Source organism: Rana temporaria, chromosome 1 (assembly GCF_905171775.1).
Source record: "Rana temporaria chromosome 1, aRanTem1.1, whole genome shotgun sequence".
In the NCBI taxonomy this organism is placed as follows: Eukaryota; Metazoa; Chordata; class Amphibia; order Anura; family Ranidae; genus Rana; species Rana temporaria.
The window spans coordinates 447,302,336-447,323,852 of NC_053489.1; the positions used below are offsets into that span (position 1 = coordinate 447,302,336).

The 21,517-nt window shown below is 42.9% G+C and overlaps 1 protein-coding gene across 2 annotated transcripts in view; it reads left to right on the forward strand.

Annotated features, from left to right (window-relative positions):
• The window catches only part of ADAMTS10 (ADAM metallopeptidase with thrombospondin type 1 motif 10), a 203,937-nt gene extending 183,859 nt beyond the window's left edge, over positions 1-20,078 (forward strand). For both annotated transcript variants that reach the window (XM_040327130.1, XM_040327138.1), the window contains 6 exons: positions 10,450-10,576; positions 12,714-12,843; positions 17,318-17,522; positions 19,197-19,373; positions 19,462-19,618; positions 19,900-20,078. In XM_040327130.1, coding sequence (XP_040183064.1) covers positions 10,450-10,576; positions 12,714-12,843; positions 17,318-17,522; positions 19,197-19,373; positions 19,462-19,618; positions 19,900-20,009 — 906 coding nt within the window. In that variant the 3' untranslated portion in view covers positions 20,010-20,078. The remainder of the gene's footprint in view (positions 1-10,449; positions 10,577-12,713; positions 12,844-17,317; positions 17,523-19,196; positions 19,374-19,461; positions 19,619-19,899) is intronic.
• The last annotated feature ends 1,439 nt before the right edge of the window (positions 20,079-21,517 follow it).

Here is a 21,517-nt window from a genome sequence, read left to right on the forward strand (position 1 = left end):
ACCCGGGGGTTCACTCTCATTTCCCAAAATTTTACTCTGCCACTCAAACACTATCCCAGTTTTATAATCACCTACGTCTCTATTACATTTCTTTTTTTGTTAAATTTCCTCTTTTTCCAGAAGCTTTTTAAGGCTAATGAATTGTTCCTTACATTCTTTATTATTGATATGGGGTGTCAATTTCTCTCTAGCTAATTTTATTTCAGTATCAAGGCGGACAAGCTTACATTTTTTTGCGTTGAACCAAAAATTCTAAAAACGTAACCCCTGCCTCATTAAAATATTTGAACCATTCTTGTTCGAGTTCGAGTTCGCCTTTTTCGGGACTGACCTCCATTCCTAAGCTTCTGGGAACCATAGCTTCTCCAACATACTGCTCCAAAAAGGCTAAATCCCATTGGGTGTGGACCTCTGATATCATGAGATTTTTAAGTCACATGAAAAGACCTCCCAAGTCACCCTCCGGTTCGCCATTTATCTCAAATAAACCGTCCTTTTTAATCACTCTAGTGGAGCGATACTCAAAGACATCCATATTGAGAATTAGTGAAATACAAAGAGATTACTAAAACAACCAAAAGCTACAAGTATTAACCACTTAAGCCCCGGACCATATTGCTGCCTAAAGACCCAAGGGGTTTTTACAGTTCGGGACTGCGTCGCTTTAACAGACAATTGCGCGGTCGTGCGACGTGGCTCCCAAACAAAATTGGCGTCCTTTTTTCCCCACAAATAGAGCTTTCTTTTGGTGGTATTTGATCACCTCTGCGGTTTTTATTTTTTGCGCTATAAACAAAAATAGAGCGACAATTTTGAAAAAAATGCAATATTTTTTACTTTTTGCTGTAATAAATATCCCCCAAAAACATATATACATTTTTTTTCCTCAGTTTAGGCCGATACGTATTCTTCTACCTATTTTTGGTAAAAAAAAATCGCAATAATCGTTTATCGGTTGGTTTGCGCAAAATTTATAGCGTTTACAAAATAGGGGATAGTTTTTTTGCATTTTTATTTTTTTAATTTTTTTTTACTACTAATGGCGGCGATCAGCGATTTTTTTCGTGACTGCGACATTATGGCGGACACTTCGGACAATTTGGACACATTTTTGGGACCATTGTCATTTTCACAGCAAAAAATGCATTTAAATTGCATTCTTTATTGTGAAAATGACAGTTGCAGTTTGGGAGTTAAACACAGGGGGCGCTGTAACGTTTAGGGATCACTGTGTGTGTGTTTACTAGTGTAGGGGGGTGTGGCTGTAGGACTGACACCATCGATCGAGTCTTCCCTATATAAGGGATCACTCGATCGATGCGCCGCCACAGTGAAGCACGGGGATGCCGTGTTTACATACGGCTCTCCCCGTTCTTCAGCTCCGGGGAGCGATCGCGACGGAGCGGCTAAAAACAAATAGCCGCGCCGTCGTCCCGGATCGCTCCCCGAGCAGACCCGACCTCCGCATGTACCGGGGGGGTCCCGATCGGACCCCCCACCCACGTCTAGCAGAGGACGTACAGGTACGTACATGTGCCTGTCCGTGCCATTCTGCTGACGTATATGTACATGAGGAGGTCGGGAAGTGGTTAATATATCAAATAATCATGGAAAAGGCAAATACTGTAATATATCCCAACTCTGTAATATATCTAACATGTATTACCAATATTAATAAAAAAAACTACTGTATGTAAATACAATAAAATACACAAGATGAGCATGTGACTCAAAAGTGATAATAATGAACCCTAATAACCCGTGCATAAAGCAACATGAATGTGTCTGAAGATAAATCAATCAATCTGTGTATATATTAGGAAACACAAACAAATTATCCAATGTAAAAAAAAAGGGGAGGAGAAAAAAGGGGAGGGACTGGTTGCAGGAAAAACCTGTTAAGTAGTAGTGAGTGAGTAAAAAATATCCAATGTGGACAATATTCCCCCAAAATAACCCCTAATAACTTTCCCTGATACCCAAACCTCAAAAAGACCATTCTTTACCTCAAAATTTCCGCCCAATTTCGGTTCTTAATAATGATCTAAAATTTTTTGGCAGATTGCTCGCAGACAGATTGTCTTCGGTGATCACCTCCCTTATTCATGTAGATCAAACAGGCTTTATCCCAGGCAGACAGATTGTTGACAATATTAGATTAGTCACTAACTTAGTACAGGATGCAAACCTACATTCCCGCCCTTTATGCTTACTTAGCCTAGATATTCACAAGGCATTCGACAGTGTTAACTGGTCATACCTCAACCACCTCCTTCCTAAGTTCGGCATTTCAGAAAGATGCCATCAGACAAAACTCCCACCAATTTAAACTCAGTGGCCCAGATTCAGGTAGGACTTGCCCCTTTCTTACGGAGGCGCAGCGTACCGTTTTAACACTGCGCCTCCGTAAATTTCCTGCGCTACGCTTGATTCACGAAGCAGTAGCTCCGTAAATTGCGTGTGCGCTCCGGAAAACTGCCCGGCGTAAGGGCGCGTAATTTAAATGATCCCGTAGGGGGCATGGATCATTTAAATTGGGTGCGTTCCCGCGCCGAGCGTAGTGCGCATGCTCCGTCGGGAAACTTTCCCGACGTGCATTGCGGTAAATGACGTCGCAAGGACGTCATTTGCTTCAAAGTGAAGCAAATGAATCGTGAATGGCGCGTCCAGCGCCATTCACGAATCACTTACGCAAACAACGTAATTTTTCAAAAACTTAGCATTGGCTGCCCCTGCTATTAGTTTAATAGCAGGGGCAGCCTTACGCAAAAACCGACGTACGCAAACGACGTAAACTGCGTACGCAGAGCTCGCGTAGGGTTGTGAATCGGCGTTAGTATGCAATTTGCATACTATACGCTATACGCTGACCACTACGGGAACGCCCCCTAGCGACCATCGTAAGAATGCAGCCTACGATATGACTGGCATAAGAGCCTTATGCTAGTCATATCTTAGGCTGCCGTCGGCGTAACGAGGTTCCTGAATCAGGAGCATTCGAAATGCCGGCGCAAGTAAGCAATTGCGCTGCGTAACTATGGTTACGCAGACGCAATTGCTTCTTGAATCTGGGCCAGTATGTACGCAGATGATGCCCTCCTATTCTTAACAAACCCCCATACCTCTATCCCTAACCTCTTGTCAGAACTCAACGCCTTCCATAAACTCTCTGACCTGTCAATTAGCACAAATAAATGTTTCATTCTCCCCATCAATTACCCCCCTGATCTTGTCTCCTTAATGAAGCAGAACTTTAATTTTATATGGTCCCCCTCGTCACTTAAATATCTTGGTGTTCACATCACATCCTCGCACAACCTACTATACAAATCCAACTACCTTCCCTTGTTCTCACATATTAGTGCTCTGATTAAGGTGTGGTCTTCCTATCATATTTCTTATTTGGGAAGGATATGTGCTTTCAAGATGACCATCCTCCCCAAGATTTTGTACCTTTTCAGGGCACTACCCATCAATGTCCCCAAAACCCGTCTAGAATCTCTACAGAGAGAAATTAATAAATTCATCTGGAATGACAAAAAACCCAAATGCAGCTACTCTCTCATGCACAGATCCCAACTTAATGGTGGACTCGGTCTACCAAACCTTTGGTTCTATTTCCTAGCCGCTAAACTAGTACACTTGGCACAATGGTTTTCCTCAGATCCTAATATCCCATGGCTCAGTTTCGAATCTTCCTCGATACTGCCTCTTAATATTAAGGGCATTTTGTGGTCTGACGCAATACCATACCATGCTCTTTCCAAGAAGAACATAATAGTGGCCCAAATGTTGCAAATTTGGAAAAAAATCAAAGTTAAACATATCCTCTCCTCTCTGACCCCTCCCCTTGCTTCATACCTTGGAGACCCCAGATTTCCCCCTGCCTTTCTAGACAAGACCCCTTTTGATGTTTGGATTTCCAGAGATCTCACCACTTTAAAATCATTCACCTTTAACTCAAAATGTCTCCCCTTTGCTTCCCTACAATCCAAATTCAACCTCCCTCCCTCCAGTCTCCCCTAGTACTCACAAATCCGAGGCTTCTTTTCACTATATTTCTCCACACATATTTTCCCTCCTAGTACCCTATTTGAACATGTTTGCTTAACCTGCCCTAGAGACAAGGGTTTAATCTCTAGTTTCTATAATAACCTTATTACCTCACTCCAACCAGAGAAATCGGCCCCGATGTTGCGCTGGGAACTGGAATTTAACTTCTCATTCCCTGTTGATCAGTGGACTGAAATGACAGAAAATCTCCGTAAGAGCAACCGTGCTGCTGCCTTCAGAGAAACCCCCCTAAAAAATATTCACCAGATGGTATATGACCCCTGCTAAAATTCACTCCTTCTACCCTAATACCTCCTCGAACTGCTTCAGAGGTTGCCCTGCGGTGGGTAACTATCTCCACATTTTTTGGGAATGTAAATTCTTAAAACCTATATGGCTCGCACTAGTGAATAGACTAGAAAACACTCTCAACAAGAAAATCTCCCTCACCCCACATATATGTCTACTATATGCCACAGTCTCGGATGTTCCACCTCCATGTAATAGACTGTTCCATTCTTTTATCAGTGCAGTACAATGGATGATCGCTTGTAACTGGCGTTCACAAAACCTACCATGGCCCCAGGTGGTATCCAGAATGGAATATATCAGACTCTCAGAAAGAATCCATCACACCTTATTTGATAGCATGCATATCTTTACTGGCAAATGGCTATATTGGTCTTCGCCACCTTAACCAATTCCCCCATCCTCAATCTTCCCACTATACTAAGAATATCTGATAGCCTGTCCTCACTCATATCCTTGGTCGATAAGGTGCCCTTTTCCGATTTATGCTTCATGTACAACTTATGCTCCTATATAAATGGTTTCATATATCTGTACCCTCCCACTTTATGTTCTCATTCCATCCATGGTCCACTCCTTTTATCCCCCATGTTATAGTCTTTATGTTATTTCTAACCCAATGCATTGTACTGAACTGCATTATTCCTTGTCTTCCTTGTCCGCAATAATGTCGCAGTCATGATAAAAATCGCAGATCGCCGCCATTACTAGTAAAAAAATATTTTTTTATAAAAATGACAAAAAACTATCTACGCTATAACTTTTGCGCAAACCAATCAATAAACGCTTATTGCGATTAAGGATGAGCTCCAGCGTGTTCGCATAGTACACGTGCAGAGCCCGCCAGGAAGTCTGCACGGCGCTGCGCTAATCACTGCCAGGGAGACATTTCCCGATCTCTGCAGCCGAGCATTGGGAAATGTCTCCCTGGCTTTGATTAGCGCAGCGCCATGCAGACTTCCTGGCGGGCTCTGCACGTGTACTATGCAAACACGCCGGAGCTCATCCTTAATTGCAATTTATTTTTTTCCAAAAATAAGTAGAAGAATACGTATCGGCCTAAACTGAGGAAAAAAAAAATTTTTTTTAATATATTTTTTGAGGATATTTATTATAGCAAAAAGTAAAAAATATTGTTTTTCTAAATTGTCGCTATATTTTTGTTTATAGCACAAAAAATAAAAACCACAGAGTTGATCAAATACCACCAAAAGAAAGCTCTTTTTGTGGCAAAAAAAGGACCTCAATTTCATTTGGGAACCACGTCGCACAACCGCACAATTGTTAGTTAAAGCGACGCAGTGCCGAATCGCAAAAAGTGGCCCGGTCATTTGGCAGCCAAATCCTCCGGGGCTTAAGTGGTTAATGAACATTTGCATTAAACTAGTTCCTTTTCAAAATAATTATATGTCCGCAGACACAGTTTTGATTAGTTCCCTGGCCATAATATTCTACATACAGTAGTTCCTCTTAGGTCCATGATTTCGGGTATGCATGTGTATGCGTGGGGCCCTTGGTACTGGCGCCATTTATGTGACAACTTTGTCAATATTGCATATATGTGTTTTTTATTAGGGGTTATTTTGGGGAAATATTCCACAACGATGCCATTGTCCACATTGTTGGATATTTTTTACTCACTATTTTCATATTCCAATAAAGCTATACTCTATTTTTCTAAAAGCTATACCGTGGCTGACCCTCTTTATTGCTTTCCAGGGGCATCTCTTTGCTCCACCCTTTCCTTTTTTTACTGTGTAGAGTAGACTGTGAACCTGACTTTGAAATCACAACAGATAATTGGTATTCAGGGAACAAAATCCGAAGCTGCCCATTTCATTTTTCTTTCAACATTCCTACCCCAAGGATACAATCATGAACTCTTTGATTGTCATACACAGGCTGCAAAATACAATCATCTAGTACCTGGCTTTTATGTATGTGTAAAACAAGGCTTTTCAGTAATAACGTTGTAGAGGAATGAAGGAAGGCATCTGGAAGAATAAAAGAATAAACTGTTACATAGCCAGTGACCTCCTTTCTCATTGGCAGACCTTCATTAAAAGAGAAGTATGGGCTTGTAAAATAGTAACATTTATACTTACCTAGATGGATGCAGCATTGATCTAATGCTGCATCTGTCCCCCGTCGGCTCTAAGACTGACAACTGAGCAATCAAAGGCCACTAATCGCTCAGTTCTCAGCTTTCAGTAAATAGAGAGCTGGTGACTGGCAATCACTGGCTCTCTGCTCTGCCCCTCGGTTGCTCACTGGAGCGCTGAGAAGGGAAGGGGCGGGAGCAGCTGGCTCAGGCTCTCAGCCATATGGTCGGGACAGGGGCGGACTGACCATTGAGTCACTCGGGCACTGCCCGAGGGCCCCATGCCACTAGGGGGCCCCATCAGGGTTGCCAGGCTCAGTAAAACCAGGGACAGTATGTAAAAATCTGTGTTTTTTTTTTAGATCTGTCCCTGATATGTCCGAAACTGACATGCTTTTAATGTGAATATCCCAAGATTTTAGCTGCCCTGCCTCTGCACTGCCTCCTGGCGTGGTGGCCATCTGTAAGCCAGAGGGGCCCCATAATCTTCTATTGCCTGGGGGCCCCATGAGTTGTCAGTCCGCCCCTGGGTCGGGATCTTTTCAGAGCCTGTACCGGCTCTGTGACATCGGCTAAATCCCGCTGTCAGCTAAAGACTGGTCACAAGAGTGCAGAACGAACTGATGCTCCTCTGACCCCCAGGAGCTATTTGTCCATATTTTTCTTGGAGATCACAGGAGTTGCAGTTCGTTCTAAATACAAGAGGCATGCCTATTTTGTCCCTGATGTTTGGTGTGCTTTGTGTATTTCTTCCAGATCTGTGCAGTAGTCCAGTGTGAAACTTTCACTCTGTGCAGAAGTCTCCTGTGATTAGCACAAGTCACTGCTTTTCTCTATTCTGGTTGGTGTTGTCTCCAACTCCTCCTGTATTTCTGTGCAGGTTGCCTATAGACAAAGGTATACCTCCAAGAGCTCTGATCTTTGCACAGACTATGTGCAGCAGAGTGATGATGTCACTAATACTTTTGCAAGCTACAATTTGGGTTTGCAAAGGCATTTGATGCACGCAAAGTAGATTTATATCCTTCCTGACTATTAAAGTGATTGTAAAGGCTTCTTTTGTTTTACAGAGAGGCCCCTTATCTCCTCTTCTAGTGTCTTCCGCTGGCACTCTCCACTCCTCCTCTTTAGCGTGTGCCCACATAGAAAGCCACTTGCTATAGTGGCACATGTGTGGGTGCGCTCCCAAGCCAGCCTGTGTGCATCCATAGACACACACACATAGATCTCAATGAACTGTGAGGGAGTTGGTGAGCCCTCTTGTAGTTCACTGACATTTCCTGCAGCTTTCAAACAGAAAGCCCATAAAGAGGTACGGGCTACAATCTGTATGCCATGTCTGCAAGAACCTAACATTGCACCCGCAATCTCCTGATTGTGGGTGCAATGCTTTGCAGGCTCCTGAAAAAAAATTAATTCACATTTTTTTACTGCAAAAATATACTGTTTTTTGTTTTTTTTTCAAAGGTGAACTTAATAGTAATTATGGTTACATTTTTCAATCAGCTATATTGGTAGAATGTTTGTGTGTCTCTGGTTGTTAAAGGGAACCTGTGTGGACTTATTTTGAAATGTATTTTGAAAGGTGTGGGTCTGTCTTCCTGATCCCGGCTATTAAACTGGAATAAGCGTGCAACCAGAGTCTGAACTGTCCTGCATGCTTATTCCAGGTCAATGGCTTCCTGATTAATGCAGCCCAATTACACTGACAGCCTCAGGGCTTGCACCTTTCCATACACCTTAGCACTGATTTCTTAAAAAATTCTGTCCTAACAGGTTTTTCCTAAATATCTTAAAGTGACACCAAACAATATCCTTGCTCTCCAAAAATAATCCATGCTCGTTCACCACCAAATGGTCCTCAGCCCTGGTTCACGCTGGTACGATTTGACATGCGATTTGATATGTCAAATCACATGTCAAATCGGCGGGATTTTACAGCAATGGCACCATCCTAATTGGTGCTGTACCGATTTCAAAAAGCAGTTTCTGTACTACTTTTTGCAATTTGGCCTGCGATTTACATTACGTGCAGAACCTGCTGATTGAAAAACGACTTTCGTACTTTGTGAGAGAAATATCTTAGACTGGCTATGTACTATATCATTTGATTGTACAATTTCCTCTAGGTCTACTGTCTATCATCTGTAGCCACTGGTTACTTCAAAGTACTGGTGCTATTTAAATTTAGAAAGAGATCAGAGTGTAGTTAAACTCCTGATCTGGTTAAAATGTTCAAATTGGGTCTCTGTCTCAGCTTGCCTGTGCTGTGAGCTCATTCTGTTGTGCTGGGGTGTTCTTCCCACTCCAGGGCAGTAGGTGGCAGCAGTGGAGTCAAGGTTTGGGTGCTCTTCCCCAGCAGCCAATCAGGAGTGTTGAACCGCGCTGTGGATGCTGGAAGAGGGTATTTATGGGGCAGACGCCATTGGTTCTGGGTTCTTCTTCAAGTGTGGCATCCACCTTTAGGGTGTCTGCACCACAGCGCCCCGGCGTTATGGCCTACCTGGCTGGGGCGTGCATGTCACGCGGAGTTCCTGGTTCCGGGACCATATGGGTCCGGAACATTGGAGTCGTGGCAGGGAGCCAAATGGTCGGCTGGGTTCCCAATCCTGAAGATCCCAAGTGGTATAGCTGTTCGGTGGGGAGTCCATCTGAGGAGAGCCAATGAGAGGCTGGCAATCCAATAGGGTCTTGACAATCCACCGGGGATCAAGGTATTCGGACACTGGGAGGCTGCTCACCTGTAAGTCGGTACCTGAAAGAAATTAGAAGGAGATCCAGGTGTAATTCCACTAAGGAGGTTCATCTCCGTAACTACAATCAGGAGGGCCTGTGGCAGAGGTTTCTTACTGAATCCATTCTAGGAGGGTCTGTGGCAGAGACTTCTTCTCAAAGGTTCGAGCGATCCTCTGGCTGTCAGGTCAGTGAGAGAGGCCTGTCCAGGTATGCTATTCCCACTCAAGCAGGAGTGGCGCAAAGAAGTGTTACACGTGGGAGCAGGACTGTTTCCCTATTACTACGCCTGAATTTGCAATTCTCCTTCAACTCTACCTTCTTCACCACAAGTTTATTGTTTTTACCCGGCTGGGTAATAAAGAGCACAGCAAAAGACACCTGTTGCGGACATCCCTTTACTTCTGCTATATGCACCATACACCCCTAGGAATTCGGAAGAGCCACAAGGTAAATGTGCCACCCAAAACAAACCAGCAGCTCCTCCGGGGGTAGTGCTACACATCTACTATGTAGTGCAGGGGCCTGCCTGATATACATACAGGAAGAGGGTTCCTTTTCACAGTCTGGCTTTATCACTAAACACACCGCCGACATGGTATAATGTACTCTGTAGTCTGTACATATTGAAGGCAAGTCTTGCACATGGGAGGCTGACTGTTCTGACTCAACTACAAGGCCATAAACTTTATCTCCAGCTTCATGTAGGGCTTACACGATCTGGTGTTCTATTTATCCCTTGCATCAATTCAGACAGCTTAACTCAATGAATAAACTCACTGTTAGGACGACAGGCGATGAATCCTTTCGAATGTCCCGTTTAATGATGGATATTCATAGGTAGAAAAACGGTGCAGTTGTAAGCCACATAGAAAGATGTTTAGCATGGAAGGTATACTGAGCCAATGAGAGAGAGACAGGAAGTGGAGGGGAATATAAGGAACTACTGTAAGAGAGGGAGTGCAGCTAGACAGAAGGGAGCAGAGCTTAAAGACACAGAGCAATAATAAATCACATAGTGTAACACAACACTGACCCTTTGTCCATGATGGGAGAGACAACAACCAATAGATTTACATAGAATAATAAACTTTGTGTCAAACAAGCATTTGCTTTTAAGATTCATAACTGCAGTGAACACTGAAAACAGTTATGTGATATAGTGCTGCAGGTCATTTAAGACTATAGTAATGCCCCTGCTATCGAGATTTTTTTTATGTGTTTTTATTTTTACCCTGCCTTGTGTTTTCCAGGTAATGATGAGAGAAGAGTTTCTTGGCATCCGCTACAAGTTCAATGCACCAGTCAGTAGACACACTGAGAGTGGATACATGTGGCAGCATTCCCAGTGGACTAAATGTTCTTCTCTATGTGCTGGAGGTAAATCAAGTATGCTTATATATTGTGATGGATAAACAGGATGTGGGGGAGTTGTAGGTGCCTGGAATTGACTTATAGTCTAACCCCCTGGTGCCCAACCTGCCAGCCTTTGGCACATTTATGCGGTTCTTGGGGCCCTTGCAGACACTAAACTGTGTTTCCCTAATAAACTGTTGTAGCAGTGATTTCTAGCAGTCTCGTGTAGTATGTTTCCAGTATATGACTGTCTCCTGAAGAATTTCCCCAGTCTCCAACAGCTCCTATAGCAGGTCCACAGTCTCTGATAATATTCTGTATCATGTCTGCAATCTTTGACTACCTCTTGTATTATGTCTACCGTCTCTTACTATTTCTTGTATCATGCCCACCGTCTCTGACCACCTTTTGTATCATGTCTGCAATCTCTGACCATCTTTTCTATTATGTCCACAGTCTCTGACCATCTCTTGTATCAAGCCCATAGTTGTTAACTACATTCTGTTGTGTGTCTGCTGTCTGTGATAATGAAAATTCTCTTTTAAGTTTTATGTGTGGCCCTTTGATGATCTTGAGAGCCACAATTGAGGTCCCCATATCATGAAAGTTAACCACACAGATTAACAAAAACATTAGGGTGTCCATGATAATGCCTGCCGTGTATCTGTTTTCTGTACATCACAGGCATATTTTTTCACTCCCGGAAAAAGTTTCCGGCTGCTTAAGTAGTTGAATTGTCACAGTGATATGCCATATATAGTTCCCATTCTATGCATATTTGAACTTCAGTACTTTGATGGTGGAATATTTGTCATAGTGTATGCACATTATATATCTTTCTTTGAAAGGGTAGTTCACCTTTTCCGAAACAAATGAAAAAGTGAACTAACACAATACACCATCTTAAGCTGACTGGTCCCCACTGTACTTACCTCTGTGGGTGATGAGCTATCAGTTCCCACGCAGTCCTTGTAGCAGTTTGTGAATCTGAAATCCCCACTCTTCTCCTTCCTCTTTCTGCAGTGCTTCCCAGGACAGATTAGAGTGACAGTCTGTGCCAGTGCTGACCAATCAGTCACTCTGATCCTTTGCGGAAGAGCTGCAGAAATAAGGGGGAGAAGCATAGGTGTGCGCACAGGGTGTGCCGGGGTGCCTAGGCACACCCTAATCACCCTGTGCGATGCAGATTCCCCCTGCCGAACCCCCGTGGCAGCTGAGGCTACAGAAAAAGAGACTGGGGAATCTCTGTCCTCAGTACCTTTCTCTACTATTTCACCAAAGCCCCTCAATGATGCTCCTAACAAATTGAAAAAAATAAATAAAAATATTATACAAAAATAATTATAAAAATATTGTAAAAAAAATTTAAATAATAATAATAAAAATAAACTGACACCATCCACTGCTCGACTGACACTGTCTTCTGCTCAACTGACACCATCCACTGCTCTACTGTGCATGTGTGTTTGAACTTTAGGGTGCACACCCTAATGCAATAGGCTGCGCACACCTATGGGGAGAAGAGAAGGGATTTCAAATCCCTGGAACACTACACCAGATGCATGGGCACTGAAAGCTCATCACCAGTAAAGGGAAGTACAGCGGGGACCAAGGGAAGGGGATGGGGGGTACCTTAAACAGTGTTCACATTTTCTTTTTTTTTTTCCTTAAAAGGCAAACTTACACTTTAAACAAAATGCTCAGAAAAAGGTCACGGTCCAAGATAATGTAAACCTAGCTTTTCTTTTAGCTTTGGATAGGGTGAGGTAATATCTAAACCCCTCTCAGGTTTTTTTATTGCCATCCATGTCACCATCAGGAAGAATCTCCCTTTTTAGGGACCACTAATTCCAGTACAAAAAGTGAAGAAAAATCCATAAATTGTCACAGGACCAGATGGTAACGGGAAATCTTTTTAAAGGGGGATGCAAGTGCTGGTGACAGCTGTTCAAGAGGGGAGTTCCTCTTTCTTTGGAGTGATCTCCTTTACTGTTTCTGGGACAGGAAGTGAAGGGACATTTCCCTGACTAGACACAGGAAAAGGAAATAGCTGAGGTCTTAACCATTTAACGCTCCAATACAAAAAATGTTTTGTCAGAATTTGTTTTGTCAAATTTGTCAGAATTTGTCAGTTCATATTTCTAATTTTCTTGTCCTACAGGAGTACAAATGCAATATGTTGTCTGTAAGAAGATAGCAGATGGATCTTCTGCCTCTGAAGACATGTGTGATGCACAGCAGAGAATGCAAGAGAAGCAACGTCAATGTAACACTGAGCCCTGCCCCTCTGAGTGAGTATAGCAACAGTTTATATTATACTAGTAGGACAGTGATCTCCAAACTGTGGGCCTTTGCTTGCCCTTATCCAGTCCTTGGGATGCTGCTCCTCCCACAGATGTGAGACACTATTCCTCCCACTGACACCAAAATTGGGGGACTATTCCTACCACTAATACCAGAAATGGGGCACCTTGTTGATGTATTAATTTTGGCTTTGAAAATTGTCTTATTGTACAATGGTATTTTTTATGCTATGCTGAAGAACGAATAAAAACTTATAACTGACAAAAAAAAGAATGGCAGTTCATGCATGTTTATGCCTATGGAAAAGGACCTGTGAACCTGCTGCGTTCTGCACTGAGCAGGACTGAGCTGTCACATTGATAATTCAGTCCTACAGATTACAGTGGAATAGCTTTCCCTGTGAAATCAGTGGTGTTTCCCTGTGTAATCAGTGGCGTTCTGTCAGTGTAACAGCTGCCCACTTTGTACCAGCAGTGCTGGCACCGCTACTAACAAAAAGCATTTGGAATGGATGTCGCACTGACTGATTATATGGAGAGAGACACCACCTCTCCATATAATTTACATGACTGAGCTATCAGTGTGACATTCCAGTTCATTTAAGGGTGCATTGGCAGCCCATTTAAAATGACATGGCCGTGAGTGCATTAACACATTGCAAAGGTGTGGTCCCAGCCTAAGGTCCCGGACAGTTTTTTAGGCGGACCTGATCAGACCCTCCAGTCTCTTCTATGGAGTGTCAGATGTCAGCAGACGCATGTCAGCTGACACTTTCCGCCATCTGATCCGATCCTGCCCGCCAAAACCAAATAGTGCACCTATTCCCCATCTGTCTGGCGGATCGGTTCAGATGGCATCGGATGGAAATGAACAGGCGATCCAGTTCCATCCCATTGCCCCATAGAGGAGACTGTGACCTGTCATCCGCCTGCTCAGCTGGGATCAGTGGAGAGAGCGATCAGATCCGCTTCACAGAGGCGCCCATGTGAAAGGGGTGTAGCACTACCCCCGTAAGGGTTGCAGATGACATGGTTCCCCAATGCTGCACAGCCAGGCAATTAGTAACTTTCACACTTTCTCCAAAGACAAGAACAGTCTTTGAGCTTTATTTTGATGTTTTATTAGGGGTATTAGCTTGGATAAGGAATAGGAATTGTGGGATGCCCAATTTGATAGCAACAAAACCAGGGACAACTTCCTCCCTATGTACAACTCCAATTGATTCTTCTCCTTTAAGCCTCGTACACACGATCCGATTGTTGACAGGGGATTGCCTGTTTACAGACTGTTGTCCTAAAATCTGACCGTTAATACAATTGTTGTCCAACTTTCGGCCAACCAATGTTGGATGACATGCTAGTAAATGTTCGGTGGACAGCGGTTGATTGTCAGATTTTCTGATGGTCAGTACACAAGTCCATCACACAAAAGTTGAAAGTACAAACACTCATGCCTGGAACTCCAGTAAACCCTGACCCAGATTTTATGACTTAGCGCTGAGCCAAACTATGTTTTACCTGCTCACACACTAGTAGCACACTAAAGGGTGCTACAGGGGCCTAAAGGTATTTTTTTTTACAAAGTATCACTAATAATACTTATCAAGCAATATTTGGTATACATTCTACACCATACAGATATCAGATTGTACTATGAAAACACAATGGTCACGCTAGGTTGGCAAAATAGTTTATTCTTTGCTGAATTTTGTTTATCCTTTATCAATGACATGAGTCATTCAGTGGTAGAGTTAAAGGTAGCCATACATGGATCAAAACTCGGTTGGCTCAGCAGTGACTTTTGTTGATTGACAACCAGCCTTTTGCCTAGTACACACGATAGGTTTTCCCATCGGGAAAACTGCTGTGTTTTCCATTGGTTGAGAAAACCGTCCGTGTGTATGCTTCTTAGCAGTTTTCCCGACAAAAAACTGCGGTTTAAAAAATGAGAACATGTTCTCTTTTTTCGCGCCACGAATCGCAGCGTTTTTTTTTCCCGCAGTCGTCCTATGGGAAACACTGCGAGGGAGCACACACACAGCCAGTTTTCCCAACCAAAGGTCTCCTGGCAGTTTTCCTGTCTGGGAAACCCGGCCGTGTCTGTACAGGGGAAAAGGGACCGAGCCGGTTCTCGGTTTTCCTGGCAGTCTTTTGACCGTCGGGAAACCCGATCGTGTGTACTAGCCGTTTCAGGTATAGCCGGTGGCACTTTAGCAGTGCCGCCAGCTATAGCCAGCAACACTGATCATTGTATTCTGATGGGGGGGGGGGTCTCTGTCAGAACCCCAGAACACAATAGCTGATTTGTGAATGTGAGGATGGGAAAATCTGATAATTTTTTCCCGCTGGGTTGAAATTATTATTAATTATTAATGTATGGCCAGCTTAACAGGGCAGAAGGGAGAAAATAGGAAAAAGTCCATTAATAGGATTTACACAAAATTTAAAACTCCAGGCACTTTTTTTATTAACTACTTAAAGGGGTTGTAAAGGTACAATTTATTTTCCTAAATAGCTTCCTTTACCTTTGTGCAGCCCCTCTTCACTTACCTCATCCTTCCATTTTGCTTTTAAATGTCCTTATTTCTTCTGAGAAATCCTTACTTCCTGTTCTTCTGTCTGTAACTCCACACAGTAATGCAAGCCTTTCTCCCTGGTGTGGAGTGTTGTGCTCGCCCCCTCCCTTGGACTACAGGAGAGAGAAAATCATTTCCATACCCATTTATTCTACAGGAGAGTCAGGACGCTCTATAAGTTGCAGATAGAGAAAGGAGCTGTGTGTTAGTGGGCATTCTGACTCTCAAGTAGTCCAAGGGAGGGGGCGAGCACAATACTTCACACCAGGGAGAAAGCCTTGCATTACTGTGTGGAGTTACAGACAGAAGAACAGGAAGTGAGAATTTCTCAGAAGAAATAAGGACATTTAAAAGCAAAATCGAAGGATGAGGTAAGTGAAGGAGGACTGCACTAAGGTAAAGGAAGCTATTTACGGAAAAATTTTTTAACTTTACAACCCCTTTAAGGACCGAGCCTCGTTTTGAGATTTGGTGTTTAGAAGTTTAAAACAGTTTTTTTTTTTTGCTAGAAAAGAACCCCCAAACATTAGATATTGTTTTTTTTTTCTAACACCCTAGAAAATAAAATGGCGGTCATTGCAATACTTTTTGTCACACCGTATTTGCACAGCGGTCTTACAAGCGCATCTTTTTGGAAAAAAATCACTTTTTTTAATAAAAAAATAAGACAACAGTAAAGTTAGCCCAATTTTTTTTATATTGTGAAAGATAATGTTATGCCGAGTAAATTGATAGCCAACATGTCACGCTTTAAAATTGCGCCCACTCGTGGAATGACGTCAAACTTTTACCCTTAAAAATATCCATAGATCTCCAAAATTCTATAGGTTGCGTCTTTTGAGTTACAGAGGATGTCTAGGGCTAGAATTATTGCTCTTGCTCTTATGATTGCGGCGATACCTCACTTGTGTGGTTTGAACACCGTTTTCATATGTAGGCTCTACTCACAGATGCGTTCGCTTCTGCGAGCGAGCTTGTCGGGACGTTGCGCTTTAAAAAAAAATGTATTGTTTTATTATTTATTTCACTTGATTTTATTTATTTTTACACAGTTTAAAAAAAAAAAAAAAAATGGGTCACTTTTATTCCTATTACAAGGAATGTAAACATCCCTTGTAATAGAAAAAAGCATGACAGGTCCTCTTAAATATGAGATCTGGGGTCAAAAAGACCTTAGATCTCATATTTAGACTAAAATGCAATAAAAAATAAGTAAATAAAAATTTGTCATTTGAAAAAATGACAACAAAAAAAATGTGCCTTTAAGACATATGGGCGGAAGTGATGTTTTGACGTTGCTTCCGCCCTGCTATGGTATGGAGACAGGTGGGGGCCATCTTCCTCTCACTCAACTCCATACCCAGCTAGGAAGAGGACCCGATCGCCTCCGCCACTACCGACGGCTCCAGTAAGCGGCGGAGGGCGCGGGAGAACGGCGGGAGGGGGGTGCCTCTCCCGCCACCGATAACGGTGATCTTGCGGCGAATCCTCGGTGGAGACCACTATTATCGTTTACAGGACCGTCGCCTGAAGAGATGGATACCTCAGTTCTGGCAGCAGCTGCTGCCGTTACCGAGATATCCCTCTTCAAAAAGAGGACGTATATAGTCGTTCCTTCCTCTCCCAAAATGGAGCACCAGCCGCCACTGGTGATACAGTAGGAGGGATTTAATGATGTGCATGACGACTATTCTTTTGAATGTAATTATAGCTGAAAATAGGGCATAAATTAGTGCATAAATATGTGTGTTCCTCAACCCCTCCTGTACATGTACGTAATTTTTATTTTTTTTACTGAATCCTTCCTTTTTAGATTCTTTATATACTGTATATGTGTATTATGTTCATTATATATGTCTAGCCAATCAATATGATTTCTTCATTAGGTGGGCAATAGGTCCTTGGTCTGAGTGCAGCCGGAGCTGTAACTCCGGTGTTCGTACCCGCAGTGTGATCTGCCAGCGCCGGGTATCAGCAGGAGAAGAGAGATCTCTAGATGATGGCAACTGCACACCACCTCGCCCCACAATGCTAGAGCCCTGCAACACCAACTCATGTCCACCAGAGTGGGTGGCACTGGACTGGTCCGAGGTAATAGAAGGATTTAGTGTAGGTTTCACATTTCACAGTTCATTTTATATTAGAGCTACTGGCCAGCAGTGGCAGAACAAGGTCATCTAGAGCCCAGGGCGAACATGCCAAATTTTCATTCAGGCCAGATAGTACACATATTTCTGTACTTCTGCCCCACTGCTACTGTGTCTTTGGAGGAAACCATCTTGGTAGTGTGGCCATGCTGGTTGCTTTCTCATGTCAGAGCTGCCCCTTGATGACTAGTGATGTGATTACTGGTAAGGAGTACCCAAAAGAAAGAAGAGAGGTGCAGAAAGCATAGATTCACAGAATGAATAAAGGTGAAGCAGGGAGATCCTTGCAATGCAGGTCCTCAGATACAGCTTTCACTCCAGCAAGGCGAACAGCGCTTAGAACAGTAGTGAGAATACCTAATCTCACTTCAAATCCTGTGTTACTAGAAGCCAGAGACAGCAGTGATTTATATGATCTCCTACTGCAGATACACAACTATAAGGCTCAAGGCACAGAAACCACATTGATACTTTTCAGGAGGAATTCAAGACAGGTTTTTTTTTTTCCAGGTACAACAGTTAAAGTGTTACTAAACCCACAACAGTAAAATCAGTCTGTATATGCAGTAAAGCATGTTTGTCATATTCACTGTGGAACCAATAGGGTTAATCCTCTGTATTGTGTAAAAAGCCTGGTCTTCTCTGCCCTCCCCTTCTTACACAGTCCCCAATCCTCCTCCTGACTGTACAGAGTATTAGGGGCACTCTGCACAAGCACAGTTTGGTGTGTATTGCTAAAGAGGTTTTTTTTTTGGAGGGTGCGTGTGATCAGCACAGGGCCAATCAGCACTGTCCAGACTGAGGGTCAGGGGTCATGCAGCCTCATAGGACAGTCATAGGAGAATCTACAAGCTTTAGCCACTGCTCGGCCAGACTCTGATAGAAGTCACAAGACTGTTAAATACTTCTGATGAGAAAAGGTATCGATCAGTTTATATTTACTAAAATAATTGCATTTCCATGTTCTGTGTACTGTGGGAGACCAGATATAGTGAATGCAGTATCCTGGGTTTAGTAAAACTTAAAGCGGCCCTCCAGCCTCCCCCCTCCAAAAATTAAAGGTCAGCAGCTTCTGTAGCTGCTGACTTTTAATATTAGGACACTTACCTGTCCAGGGATCCCGCAATGTCGGCACCCCAGCCAATTTTTCATTTGGCTCTCGGGTGCTGCCGCCGCCATTCCTTGTGAGGGAACTGGCAGTAAAACCTTGCGGCATCACAGCCGGTTCCCTACTGTGCATGTGCGAAGCGCGCTGCACTTTCTGAATGGTCCATCCAGCGGTGGTGGAACGAGGAAGGGGGCCGAATGTTCAGGAGATCTCAAGGAAGTAGGGATGAGTACCTGTCAAACACAGGTACCCGCTTCCCCCTCCGAAAGGTGCCTAAAGTGGCAGCGGAGGGGAGGAGTAAGCAAACAAGCGAAACTTCCCCTTTTGGGTGGAGCTCTGCTTTAAACGTTTCTAGATGTTCCCTAAAAGACAGAAAATCATCACTTTTTTGAGTTCAGGTCCAATGTTCAAGAATTGCATATAGTAATGTTCAGATTTTGAATAATGGCACTTCCTTTATTACAAACATAAAACAACTTGAACGTATTTTGTTTTTCCTTTTTTTTTCAGTGCAGTCCAAGCTGCGGCCCAGGATACAGACACAGAGTTGTGCTTTGCAAGTCTGGTGATGGTGAAAATACTTTACCCCCGTCTCAATGTCCAGCTAAGGACAAGCCTGCATCTAGCGTAAGATGTACCCTACAGAGATGCCCCCCACCACGCTGGGTGACTGGCGACTGGTCTGAGGTAAAGATCTGTAGCAGAATTGCATTAAACCTAACATAAAATGTCAGTGAAGATTAATAGTATTATTCCTTTTTTATTGTATTTTTAGTGCTCAGCCCCGTGTGGACATGGGCAGCAGAGACGCTCTGTGCAGTGTGTGAGCCACAGAGGACAACCATCAGTAGAATGTATAGAGTCTCTGCGCCCCGCTGCCATGCAGCAGTGTGAAAATAAATGTGAGGCAGGACCTTCTGACAGCCCTGACGGTAAGAATATCATAAGCTGTCTGAAACAAACAAGCGATTCTCTTTCGTAATTTTGTTGTTCTTCTTATGACTGTTATATTGCACCATCTTCTTCCATTTATGTATAATACTTTCAGTAACTATTTCCCCTTTTTCTGTGCCTCAGGCTTTCATCCCTCCCACAGTATGACACTTTCGTCCCCTGCCTCCCTTACAGAAATTCAGACCCTCCTTCACAAACGCAGAGACCATTTTCTCCGGTAATTCCTGCCTCTAATATGTTTTCCTGTCTTTTTCTACAGAATGTAAGGATGTCAACAAAGTGGCATACTGCCCCCTGGTGCTCAAGTTTAAATTCTGCAGCAGACCCTACTTCAGACAGATGTGTTGCCGCACTTGTCAAGGCCATTGATTCAAATCAGCAGCATTCTACAATACTGTATCACCTTTTTTTTTATTTTTATTTTTTTTTTAGGATTTTTTTTTTATCCTTTTTTTTCTTTTCTGTATTGAAAGCTTTTTTTTTTTTCTCTTTTCCATTTTGCCAGTTTAACAATTACTATGGTTTCTGCACTGTTCATTTTATTTAACCTTTAAATGTGCTCTTCTCCTGCTATAATATTCTCTCTCTTTACCTCTTCAGAGCTGTTTTATCAAACGTCTTTTGTTCATCGCTTACTTCCTCCTTTTCTTCCTGTTTGCATCACCCACCATCCTTTCAGACTTCTTTGAATTTCTCTTCCCTTTATCCATACTTAACCAACTTTATTTTTATTTTTTTTTATCAACGGACTTTTGTGATAAAGAATTATTATTTAGCCATACATAAAAATCACCGTTAACACCTCACTATCTACAAGACTTCAGTGCTGTCCAGAGCAGGAGCTGCATACTTACATACTCAAATTATGCTGTTATGAAACCTCCATGATTGACTGTTGACTGGCATCTATATACTTGTGTACACAGTCTAAAAGGAAAAGTCTACTAGCAAAAAAATCTATGAAAGACTTGGCATTGAAGAGTATATATATGGACTATTAAAAAAAAAGATTTATTATTAGATCTGAGAGCTATGTAAACTAAATGCTTGGAAATTTGTAATTGCTCTAAAATGAATGCAGCTAAAAACTTTTTGGCATTGAAACCAAAATTTAGCAACAGTAAAGGCAATGGGAGAGGATGAGCGAGGGTCTAATTAGCCCTGTAGTCTCATTGAGGTAACATTAACAATGCACACTTTGTCAAATACATAATTTGCTGTTGATCTGGGCTATGGAAGGCATGCAAAGTACAGTATATTGCCAGTATATCGCCTGCCTTTACATGCACATAAACTTTAATGGCATCCAACTCTTAGTCCGTAAGGTTCAATATTGAGTTGGCCCCCTCTTTGCAGCTATAACAGCTTCAACTCTTCTGGCAAGGCTGTCCACAAGGTTAAGGAGTGTGTCTTTGGGAATGTTTAAACAGAAGCACATTTGTGAGGTCAGTTACTGATGTGTGGACGAGGAGGCCTGGCTTGCAGGTGTTCTTTCGGGTTGAGGTCAGTACTCTGTGCAGGCCAGTTAAGTTCCTCCAATCCAAAGTTCCTCATCCATGTCTTTATGAACCTTGCTTTGTGTACCGGTCCAAATCATTTGGAGGAGGGGGGATTATGGTGTGGGTTTGTGTTTTTAGGGATTGGGCTTGGCCCCTTGGCTCCAGTGAAGTTAACAATTAAGGCGTCGGCATACCAAGACATTTTGGAAAATTTCATGCTCCCAACTTTTCCCATAGAAACACTCCTTAACCATGTGGACAGCCTCCCCAGAAGAGTTGAAGCTTGTATAGCAGCAAAGGTAGGTCAACTCAATCTTGAACCCTATGGACTAAGATTGAAGTGCCAATAAAGTTCATGTGCGTGTAAAGGCAGGTGTC